Source organism: Lipotes vexillifer, unplaced genomic scaffold (genome assembly GCF_000442215.2).
Source record: "Lipotes vexillifer unplaced genomic scaffold, Lipotes_vexillifer_v1.1 scaffold71, whole genome shotgun sequence".
NCBI classification, from domain to species: domain Eukaryota; kingdom Metazoa; phylum Chordata; class Mammalia; order Artiodactyla; family Lipotidae; genus Lipotes; species Lipotes vexillifer.
Window position 1 is genome coordinate 1,970,810 of NW_006793703.1, and position 12,543 is coordinate 1,983,352.

Here is a 12,543-nt window from a genome sequence, read left to right on the forward strand (position 1 = left end):
CTAATGGCGGTCCAGTGTTGAACTCTGTAACAAATCTGTGGGGGTTTTGCTGGGGGGTCTGAAGGCTGTCTGAAAGCCTGGGGGTGGCGAGTGAAAGCTGGAAGGATTTGAAGGAGGAGGGTAGGGATTCCAACTGGCTCTGTGCAAAGGGATCTGTGTGCTGAAGGGGGCGCTGTGGTGGGTTTGTGATGGAGCAGCATTGGGGCCGTCCATCTCTGTGAGGGCCTGAAGGGATTTTAGCCAGTGTGGAGGATTGTCATCTTGAAGAGAGTCTAAACTGTTTCCTGAAGATGCTGGAATACCTAAGGAGAGAAAAGAAAACAAGAAGGAAAATGGTGAGTTTGTGCAGGAAGCATAAGAATTTCATCAAACAAAAAATTTTAAGGCGCTTAGTTTCTCCAAAAAGAAACAAAGAATTACAATTTTAAACTCCTTCCAAATAAGACCTTCTCAATCTTATGTTCCTTTTATTCCCCACCCACAATGATCACGATTTATTGTCACACAAACCCATGCCTCCTCTTCAACTATACAGACATCATCCCCCAGTGTCACGGAGGCAGAGTTGCCAAAATGAGTCCCCAGGATTGCATGATGTTATTTCCCAATTGTGCTTCTCCTTCTCTAATAGGAATACATAAACAAGATAGCCTTATAATAGAGAGCTTTATTTTTTAAAGTGGAGTATGTTCCTTTGAGAGGATAAGTCAGATCCTTTTGTACTTTGAGACCTACAAAATACACACATTCTGTCAGATGTTAGCACCTACTTACACCAAAAGAAGCAACCTAGGTACCAAATGCCTTGTCACACAACTAGGCCAAGAGAGTTAACTGAGGCTACATGACCCCGGAGAACGAAACAAGCTACCACACACTTGTGGCTTTGGGAAGATTACGTTGAAGAGACCTCTTGTTTTTAGTTAATCTGTGCTAAAAACCAAACTGATGGCAGTCAGTGGAGCTGAAGGAGTGAGAAAGTTACCTGTGATGATGGCTGGGTCTGTCCAGCTGCCAGGGCTGTCCCAACTCGGGCTGTCGGTGGTGGCAGTGTTGGACGTTGGTGCACTGTGGCTGGCGTTGGAGGGGGAAGAAGAATTGGGCAGTCCACCAAAGTTGATGTTAATGTTGGGTAGAAGTGCCCTTAGCCCGTCCTGCCATTCCTTCATATTTAAACTCTCTACAGAACTGCTGTTGTCTGGGAGATTTACCAACAAAAAAATGAAAGATAAAAAAAAAAAAATAAAAAGCTGACGTTAGAAACATATGTTGTTCTTTAGTGGTTAAGCGGGAGAAGAATTATTCTTTCTTTATTGAGCATTTAAAATGGGTTTTCCTAGCAAGATAAACTTGGTTAGGATTTTGCTCATGAGCTCAGAGCCCCTGAAATAAGTGAGGAAAAAATTGCTCAAGGATCAGGAGAGGGATCCTTATCCTTCTTACAGACTCTACCATTTTCATTTGTAAGTCAATAATCCAGTTTAAAGACTCAATGCTCCAGAGCACAATTTAGTTCCAGCTACATTATAAAGTTTCAGTTAGTGGGGCATTTAGCCAGCTGAGCCGATTTACGCTATATAAAAAAGCAAGGCTGTAAAGTTCAATATAGGAGTGTATTCTGAGCCCATTAAATGAAAGAAAACTCATTTTATGAAGAATAAACATAAGACAATAGAAAAAGAAAAATAATTAAGTTCTTCCTGATTATAAAACTGATCATGTATTTCAGAGGAGAAAGGCAGTAATGAATAGGCTTTTGAATTTGAAAAGAGTATTTTTCCATTAGTCACAAAGGCCAAGGAGACAGGGGTGAAGCTACCTTTTAGATGGAATCATTTCCAGCAGTCTGCCCACTCTGTTCTTACAGTTCTACCCATCATTTAAAACACAAGTCCTGGAGTACTACAGTTAGTTCTCTGGTTCTATTTACAAAAAGCATCAAATATGATAAAATACTATCAAGATAAAAAGGCTTTCATAAATTGTGACTAAACTCACTTGATCATCCACCATCCAGAACGCACATGGTATATAAATAATTGGCTGGGGGGAGGGGAGGGGAAGCGTAAAGTGTAACTATTACTTAGAATAATTGCTTTATTGAAAATAGGACGGTAGGTCAAACTACCAACTGTGGTTTTTGAGAAGAGCATAGAAATTATTTCTGGTTCTACAGAATTGATGATGATGATGATTATGACGACGATGACAACGATATTCTATCAGGTACAGTCTATGCTACTTGGTGAATTCAGAGTTTTCTTTTTGTAATGTTTCCTTTGCACCAATCACTAACCTATGCCAAATTATAACATTTCAGCAAGTGAAGCTTTTAACCCTATTGATGTTATTTATAAAAAGACAAAAAACTACAACCAAATGCAACAAAAGTCATCTCTGAATTTACTTAGATGAAGAAAAGACAATCTACACTCTACAGACTAGTCAGCCGAAAGGAAAATAAATTCTTCAAACCGAATTCCAATTCACAATCCGTGTAATTTCCTAAAGCTTACCCTTCTATTTGCATCCTATCTGACATTTACATTGTGTTGTACAATTCACAAAGCACTCTTATAGTCCATTATTATTTCATTTGATCCTCATGTTGTGAGGTAGGCAGAGCAGGAGGAATAGTGTGCATTTAACAGATAAAGAAATAGACTCTAGAATAACTTGCACATGTCACATGACTTGTACGTCAAGACCTGAAACCCAGACCCTGAGTTGTTTTTTTTTAGTAACACCGAGCTCTCACTCTTGTATAGACTATTTACTTTATATTTGTATAGACAATTAATTGGCTTTTTAATAGGTTAAATGTTTAAGGCAAATCCCAGGGGCTTGTGAGACCCATGATGAAAAGGAAGCAAAAAAGAAACACGGAAACATTATAGTATGTCCATCAGCCATGACTAGTAGGAGAAACATTTCGCTAAAGGAACAAACTGGAATTTGCAGTCAGGGGAGAAAAATTCTAATCAACAACACAATCATCAATTCTCCCCACCCCCTAGTCCACTCCAGCTGCATGGGGCATTAACAAGATGACACTAATAAAGTCCCAGAATACCCTCAATTACAGGAAGTTTCCATGGCTACATTCTAACCTTTAAAGTAGTCACACTGTCAGACTGAATAACTTAACTTGTTTTCAATTAACCAAAAACTGAACTCTAAACAAGGAAAACTTCACAGGAGGGAAATAAAATCTCCCTGATATAAAAAGGTGATGTACAACTACATGGGAAAATTTTAAGGAAGATTAATGCTCTTGAACTTTAGGTAGCCAAAGTCAATAAGAAGCCTATGCAGATGACTTGAGGTTCCCTCTTTCACTGCACAGGGAAAAAGAAAAAAACCCGTAACTTAGTAAAACCCATTTTCTCCTTACTTCTGCTTTACAGTTAGTGAGAACTGGAACTAAGGAACTTAGCATTAACAGAATAACATTTGCATTTATATAAAGTTTATCTGAAAATCAGTATTACAATAAAATCGAAAGACATTTGTTCACAGGCAGGTGATATATGGGAACTCTGTACTCTCCGCTCAATTTTGCTGTGAACTTAACACTGCTCTAAAAAAATAACATCTATTTAAAAAACAGATATTTGTTTCTCTGATTTTAGGCTAATGAAATCAAGCAAGAGTATGTTAGCCAAAGACATTCACAGACGGCACATGATATAGAAACAGTGAGAAACTTAGATCCTCCCAGGTGAACTATGATTATAAGATACCCTGGGGAATAAGCTAGTTTATAATTCTCACAATCTTGCCAAAAACAAAGTCATGTGCCTAGACATCTTGGGAGCCTGATAGCATGGAGGATTGGTTTACAGTGGAGTTGTGAGTGTCACTAGGAACTGGACTGACGCATTAGCTCTGGGAATGGGACCACTATTCTAAGTAGTTTACAAGAAGAAAAGAAGTTTTCTTCACTGTTTTCTCTATTACTGCTATGCCAAGTGTTGGCACAAGGAAGGGGCAAGAAAAAGGAAATCAGATAAATCCTAACCCCATGAAAATTTCAATAGCCACACTTGAAATCACCCCCTCTACCTCCCTGCCCACCCTCCCACCCCACCTCTGACACAAATTTGTTTTGGCTAAGAGGGCTTCGGGTAATTCCATTCCTTGCAATACATACAGCAGGGTTGATTAACCTCAGCACTACTGACATTTTGGACTACATAATTCACTCCTCGTCGTGAGGGGGCCGTTCTGTGCACTGTAGGATGTTTAGCAGCACGGATGGATGCCAGCAGTGTGCGCACAACTACCCGCCACCCCCAATTCTGACAATGAAAAATGTCTCGACATTGCCAAATGGCTACTGGGGGGGCGGGCGCAAAATCATCCCTGGCTGATAACCACTGACACAAAGGAAGCTGATTCCTTTGTTTCTAGGGCTCTAAATAATTCCACTTGAATACACATTTCCTTTTAAATAGTACCAGGACAGGACACCTGGATGCAACCTGATGCAACTTAATTTCCCTTTATTTATATAGGACTTCACACTGGCATACGATTCACTATGTACAAGTCCATAGGTCTAATGGAGAAAACACTGGGCTGAAAATTGCAGATGGACTGTATAAGGCAACCGTAATTAATATAACCTTGAGCATGTAAGTTAAGTCTCTTAGTATGCTTCATAAGTAAGAATAACATCTGCTTTCTTCTCTCGTAAGGATAAAATAAGAGAAGGGAAAGCAATTTGAAGACCATTTATTACTTGATAGGTGCCTAAAAACAATTTTTTTCTAATACTTAATACTGAATAGATAGTAGTTTCCAAAAAGCCAAGGTAAGAAGATTTCTCACTTGCCAGGAACTGGCTCTGGGCACAACAGTCTCCTCCTAGCAATGGAGGGATAATACCCGATATTCTCACAGAGGTACTGTGTAGTCAATCTAACTAACAAGCCTTCTCACCACCAACACAGTACAAAGACAAAGAAGACATAGAAAGTCCTTTAAACTTTCCATAAGCAAACTACAACGAAAATCAAGTCACTGAACATACTAAATGATGCTAATTTTATTTTTAAAGTATTTAATTAGTAGTAGCGTAATACATTAGGGAAGGATTGTATATTTTTAAAGGATTGCTAATATGTTTAAATGTTTTATGATGTTAAAAAATTAATTTTAATTTATAATTTCCAAATATGTACAAAACCACTGTTTTCGGTTCTAAATAATTTGAGGGCAGGAGAGCAGGTGAAGTTGTGTGTAGTAGTTTTATTTTTCAGAGTAGAACTCAGACAGAATTTAAAGTACTTTCAAGATGCCATATGCCACACTCTCATATTTCATTGTGGAAGAAGTACCAGTATACTTCAGTTTACCGAGCACAGAACACATTTTATTAAAGAAGAAATTATGGTTAAAATTCTGCCAGTTTGCTGGTAGCCTAACACCCAGTCCGTAACAAGTCAATCATCGCTCACTAAGCAGCTGACAAGTCTAGATTTTAGCAACAGTGGCAACAACAAAAAATGTATGTACTAAAGCTGCCAAGATAAAAGTCAAAGCAACTATTTACTGAATGCCTACAGTGTCTAAGGAGGACAAAGCCCTTAAGCCATGACTCCTGTTTTCAAGGAGCTTAAAGTCTAGATGGTGAGACAATGCAAACATGGGAAAAACTCAATAACCACAACCTGAAAAACCAACAGAAGAAATGACACAGGGTTGTACATGATTAATAAAGGCTATAAAAGTTTAGTAAAAAGAGAGGCTAGTTAGGCACACGTGTGGAAATGTGCTGGTGGGTGAACAAGAGTTGCAGTCTTTCATTCATGGAGTTAAGTTCATTGAGTTAAAATTCATAGATGCCTGAGCCTGAAAACCCGACAGGTTAAAACTATCTTTGGTATTTTTACATAACACTAAACTAGTCTAACTACTTACTAGGAAATACACATACACATTTTATAAGCAATGATTATATTACAAAATAAAATTAAGCTGTGTCTGACATCAGGCCTTTCACAGAAAATCATAAAGCAGGAAAAGATGAATGGCTTAGGCAAGAGCACACATTATAGCGGCCAAGTGGATTTCCTCAGATTAACTGCAATATATTGTTATAAAATGTAAAACTTTGCTACAGAGAACAAGATTGTGGAAAATCTGCTCCTTGTAATAAACTGTCACTGGTGACAAGCCAATGAGTTTTTCTGGCTTGCATAAAATCTTCACCTAAAAGAACAATTTTCAAATTGGTTTCACGGACTGCAAAACCACCTCAGGAGCCACTGGGGAGGAAGGGGACAGGGTAGTAGGACAACACATCCCTCCCACCTCCTGATTTCATCTATTTCCATTTTAGGGTAGCAATAAGATTCCATTTGAAAAACAAGATCTGCTAAGAGGGAAGACAGATCTATGTATAATGACAACATGGTGAAATAAAGCACACTTAAGGCGGAACCCTAAAACAAAAGGCTATTCCAAGTTTTTGTTTCCTCTAATACAGTTTACACAACCAGGTCGGGATTCTGTCTCCGCTTGGAATTTTGCCTCTACCTTCTTTTTGTACCCCCTCCATAAGGTCTTTTTATTATAAACACATAGGCCTTATTAATTAAACTAGCTAGATGTACCTACAGTCACAAATCCACCAATTTGTCCACTTTCATGTTTGGGCAGGGACAACTGGCTCACATATTCGGCCCTGATCCTTAGGCTACTCCACTCCTGACCGCAGTCCCTAGGACCAGAGACCTCTTATTTCAAGTTATATTTCTGGTAGCAGTCGACACCAACTGGGAAGTGGTCACTGAGAGTTCCAGTCACAAAATATTCCTGAAAGAGTTTCTTCTGTTCATCAGTTTTTAATCCTTATCTCAAGGCTACTTCCCAAAGCCTCAGTCTTCAATCTGATCTTTTTTTCTCACAAGCTTTTATCTTCCTTTTCTTCACTGCTGTCCTTTACAGTTCGAAGCCAGAGGCTACTCCCAATAGGTAGGTTACTTATTGAAACAAATCTTTCTTGGTACAAGGGGTTGTCCATCAGAAATCTAGTTCCCATTGTGGTTAGTTCTTACCAGTCAGACTCTCAAATATTCATGCATTTTTAGAAGGACATACAGTACAGCCTGTCTTAGCCACTCTACCCCTCATTACACTCCCCACTCTGCCCCCAGCCCTGTTAGATACTAATTCCTGTGAGTTTGGGGACAGAGTCCATCTCCACCAGTATATGATTTCAAGAAAGCCTAAACTTTCTCAAACTTCAACATATCTCTAAGCAACTCAAATATAAATGAATTATGCTTGTCCTATATGTAAAACCAAACTTTAAAGAGCACACAAAACTTCTCCTATCAGAACTTAAAGCCTTCATGACATAGGCATGCTGTTCTTTAGGACAGTCACAAAAATCATTTCAATTTATTAACTAAAATATGAATGAATTCTTTCAAACAGATTTATAAAATCAGTTTATGAAAAAATGTTATTCTACTTAAAAATAACTGACTCTCATATTTCTAGGATTATGCTTTATTATAAAAAGCAAGATAGACCACTACTGCAGAGCAGATTTGCTGGGGCACAAAATCTTAAGGGTTTAATAGATCTGAAAGTAGAGATTAAACTATGTGAAAAATTCTAAGAACTCAGTGAAAAAGAGTTCTGAGAACAGAATAACTTGAACAATGTATTAACAAAAAACAGTCAAATTTTATTCCCACTAGCAGAAGGAAGTAGAAATGACATAAACAGGAAAAGAGAGGCCTTGAGGATTAGCTAAATATGATTTAGGCTTTCTGGACTCTGTCTTTACTTCCTGCCTTTCTCTTTGTCTAGAATGCTTTCCCAATCTCTTTGACTAATTTTTACTCAGTCTTCCAAAAGTCCAAGTCTTCCACTCAGATCATTCTGGATGACAGTACTGTGGTCTGAACCACACTCATGTGGCAGCACAATGTGCTGTGACATCCAGTATGTACACCCTTATGTGTATTCACATCTCTCACAACTCTAATGAAAGGCCTGCAATAGGCTATTTTATAGATACTTGAGCATGCAACTCAGTGTCTCAGAAACTCGATGATGTGTTTCAAGATATCTGCTGAGTCAAAGATCCAACTTGAGAGGAGCTGAGAAACCACCTTCCCCAAAAAAGCCTATTTATTTCACATCTGTATAATGCTACGAATCAAGCTGTTCTCTCAAAAAAGATGCAAATCTTTCTGATGGCAGGAATGAGCTAAATTTGGGGGCCCAAAAGGCCTCTCTGAAAAAAGAGGCCACTAAAATGCTATGTTTTCAATACTGCTTGAGATGCCAAAACACAAGCAAATATAATTTTTAAAATCCAATGCACCAAAATAAATAAGGAATGCTTTTTAAAAAAGATATTCTAATATTATGTGTACAGGATACTAAACAGGCCTATTGGCTATATTCTATCCACTTTTCTACTCCAGACACTATTCATTCACTCACTATGCACTTGATGTGCTTGATTACCTTAGTACCAACAATCCAATGAACTAAGTAAGTAGCAGTTTCATTTTACAAATGAGGAGACTAAGTAGACTCTGGTAGTTTAAAGAATTTGCCAAAGGTTATATAGTTCAAAAGTGCTGAAGTCAGTAATCATATCCATTCTGACTCCAAAGTGTTTGTTCTCACCACTGAGCACACTACCAACTAGTCCGTGTCCTGGCAGGACTCATGGGCCAAGAGAAGGGGAGGTCAGACACATTTAAACAACTACACCATGTGATAGTAAGTGTTGTTCTGGTATGAACAAAGTCCTGTGGGGCACAAAGAAGAAAATGAACAATTCTGCCATTCTGCATATGCAGGATAAATGATGACTGGAGAAGCTCAAGGGAAGAGAAGCTGATATGGAAAAGGGAAACGGCATTCCGTACAGAGAGAGCAGGAGCAGCAGCTAATCACAAAATACAGTAGGAACACTGCACGATATATGTAGATGTGTTTTACACAATGTGTACTTTTCTCTTCTAGAATGTTCCTACGAGGATCTATGTTTGTTTGGGGGGAAGAATCAGACCATCTAATGAGAACCAGGAAAACATCTAGATGTTTGCTTTATGAAGGATCTTAGGAAGTAAAATCTATTTAAAAAAAAAAAACAGGAAAAAATACCTATGGAAAAAAGTCTATATATATGAAGCTGTACATCGAATGAAGAAAAAGTAAACTTAAAAGTTAATGCAGAAGATAAATACATTCTTAGAAGCATTATAAACTGGATTAGATGGAACCAAGAAACAGAACTAAACGATGGGGAGGGACAAAAATCCATTATAAGAAATCTATAAAATCTGAAATTGGAAGCTTGGAGGAAAGCATTTAAGTGAGCACAAAACTGAGAACTATGAACAAAAGCCCCGTGAGGACATCCAAGGACGACTGAAGGAACTTATCATCCAGGAGAAGATATACAGATCTACCAGAATATGATTTCACTGAATTATAAAACTGCAGAGACATGGAGGATGTCAACCACCCTGACATCTCTGAGATCTAAATCTACCAGAAGAAAATAAACCTGAGAAAATTCACTTCCTGACCACCCCTCTTTCCCAAGTTGGAAACAAAGAGAGAAAATTTTATTCTGGACTTTTGACCAACAAAGAACAGGCTGGCTATTGTAAATACAATAGAAGCCCTAAGGACTTCCCTGGTGGCACAGTGGTTGGGAATCCGCCTGCCAATGCAGGGGACACAGGTTTGAGCCCTGGTCCGGGAAGACCCCACATGCTGCAGAGCAACTAAGCCCATGTGCCACAACTGTTGAGCCTGCACTCTGGAGCCCGCAAGTCACAGCTGCTGAGTCTGCATGCCACAACTACTGAAGCCCATGTGCCTAGAGCCCATGCTTCACAACGAGAAGCCACCACAATGAGCTCACGCGCCGCAACGAAGAGTAGATCCCGCTCACCACATCTACAGAAAGCCCGCACATAGCAGTGAAGACCCAATGCAGCCAAATAAATAAATAAATTTATTTAAAAAAAATAGAAGCCCTAAGAGTATGTGACATAATTTTAGGACTTTAAGAAGCAAGGAATGAGACTAACTAGATTGAGTTCTTGGATGGCTGGCATCCTGGCTACTTTTACAATCACCACAGTGTATTGCATTCACCTGTCTATATATTAGTTCTTTCGCCTAGACTGTGAGCTCCTCCAGGAAAGGGCCTTGATTTAATCCTCTATGTATATAGTGAACAGTTCCTGAACCTGAACCTCAAGAGGTATTTAATGTTTCCTAAATGAACAGCCCTGAACATTTGCTTCCAGGTTTCTCTGAGAAAACATCTTTCCAAAGAAGGTTTAAAAAAAAAAAAAAAAAAAGGAAGGGTAGGTCAGGATGGTCCCCTGGTTACAGGAGACAGTGATTCATAGGCCACACAAGATGCTAAAATATGAACATTCTGGCTATGCAATAAATAATTCTAATAAGGAAAAGAAATTGGGGCGAAATCTAAAGAAACCAGTTCTTGTGCAGGGAGAATCTCATGGGATAAGATGTGAAAAGAAAGCTTAGAAAAGCTGGATAGAGTTATGTAACCTACCTGTAGATAAGAGTATCATAATCCTTGAGGATTAAAATCAGAATCTATAATGATCTGAAGCTTGTGAAAATGCTGAAGGCAAAAAAAAGCTAAGTTTGGAAAAGGAGAAAATTAGGAAAAGCCACTGCTCAGCCTGTCATAATGCTAAGTCCTGAGAAAAGCCAGATCTATGTAGTTCCATCTTCATTTTGCTTCCTTCCATCTTCTTTATAAAACAGCATGATCCTCAAACCAGAAAGGCCAGATTAAGCAATGTGGAGAGAGAACTGTAAGTCAGAAGAGATGCAATGACAGTAAAAGAACATCTATTCAATTTAAATAAGTTTAAAATTTCCAGGTGCAAAATGGATTCTATTCCAGGGTGTTAATCTTCACAGATGTTATCACAAAACCACTGTTAAGAGAAGTTCTGGGACTTCCCTGGTGGTGCAGTGGTTAAGAATCCACCTGCCATTGCAGGGGACACGGGTACGATTCCTGGTCGCAGAAGATCCCACATGCCGCGGAGCACCTAAGCCCCTGTGCCACAACTACTGAAGCCTGCGCGCTCTAGGGCCCACATGCCACAACTACGGAGCCCGCGTGCCTAGATCCTGTGCTGTGCAACAAGAGAAGCCACCACAATGAGAAGCCTGCTCACCGCAACTAGAAAAAGCCCGTGCACAGCAATGAAGACCCGACGCAGCCAAGAAAAAAAGAAAAAAGTGCCAGGAAAGGAAGAAAAGGCAGACTCTAGAAGCTACATAATTAATATAAAATGAGTTCTTGGGAAAATTCTGAAACAGATTAGAAGCTGGATGATTTCTTTAGAAATGAATATGAAAGGTTTAGCAAGCACTGCTCTATTGCTTACGTTTGCAGGCATTTTTTGTGAGAAATAATATGTAGCATTTTGGCTAAAACCTCAGCTCCTTTCCAAATGAAATACACAGGAAGTTTAACTTTGAGGTGGAACAGCAGTCATGGAGGCAGCTCCTACTGACAATTGTTTTCTACTGGAAATGTCCTCCTTCTAAATGCTATGGCCCATTTCCTTTCTTCTTCTATTGCCTGCCCAAACTCAAAAACTTTGCAGCTAAACTCCACTTCCAACCCACTGACACATCAATCCCATAAAACAAATGGAATAGAGTGATCAATGAAAGCCAAAATGCATTTCCATAAAGAACCAACCATATCAAAGTAATTTATCCTTTGGGCAGGTTTTCTAGGATTGTCATAACTACAATAGATGTTGAATTCAGCAGTTTTTGGAAAGTTTTCTAGTGGTAACCTTTTGGTATATGATAGTAAAGTACAGCATGGATGACAGCAGTGTTTAGATGAACTGTCACAGAATTTAAGATACTGTGTGTTAGCCTGAAAGTTCCTGAGATAGTGCTTGGCTTATCTTTGACTCCATGCTTTTTATTATATTTAACAAAACCTACAAAGTTTATTTAAATATGCAAACAGAAAACCAATTCTAGAGAGGACAGAATCAATAATTAAAATTATACCTATTCTTAAATTAAAATTCTTAAAATCTTCACACAAATGTTATTAATGTTACTAATAACATTTATCTATCACTTTACAATCATGTAGTCTTTCATATGATAAACTTGTAAGATGGTGATATACAACAGGATACACTCTAACTACACCAAATCCAAACACATAAAAGTTAACATGTATACATTCAGATTTTTAAAATTTCATTAGCAAAGTGTAGGATGGAAGAGATCTAACCAGTCATGTGTATGAAAAAAGGTTTAGTGGTTTCACTTATATCATTTGATATAACAATTGGGTAATGGAACTTCTAAAGAGGTAACATTAATACCATGTAAATTGATGTGAAGTGTCTAAATTAGCAATGGTATGACATTGAGCAAATCACAAATGATAACCACTCTGAGCCTCAGTTTTCTCATTTACAAAATAGGGATAATAACCCCACAGGATTTTTTTTTTTTTTTTTTTTG

At 38.4% G+C, this 12,543-nt stretch overlaps 1 protein-coding gene across 4 annotated transcripts in view; it reads right to left on the bottom strand.

Moving 5' to 3' along the window:
• The window catches only part of CNOT4 (CCR4-NOT transcription complex subunit 4), a 145,818-nt gene that overhangs the window by 1,095 nt on the left and 132,180 nt on the right, over nt 1-12,543 (bottom strand). For 2 of the 4 annotated variants that reach the window (XM_007466580.1, XM_007466579.1), the window contains exons 11-12: nt 986-1,198; nt 1-302 (exon numbers count right to left, since the gene is read on the bottom strand). The exon at nt 1-302 is cut by the window's left edge and continues 1,095 nt beyond it. In XM_007466580.1, coding sequence (XP_007466642.1) covers nt 1-302; nt 986-1,198 — 515 coding nt within the window. The remainder of the gene's footprint in view (nt 303-985; nt 1,199-12,543) is intronic. The other 2 variants (XM_007466581.1, XM_007466582.1) reach the window with 1 other exon arrangement.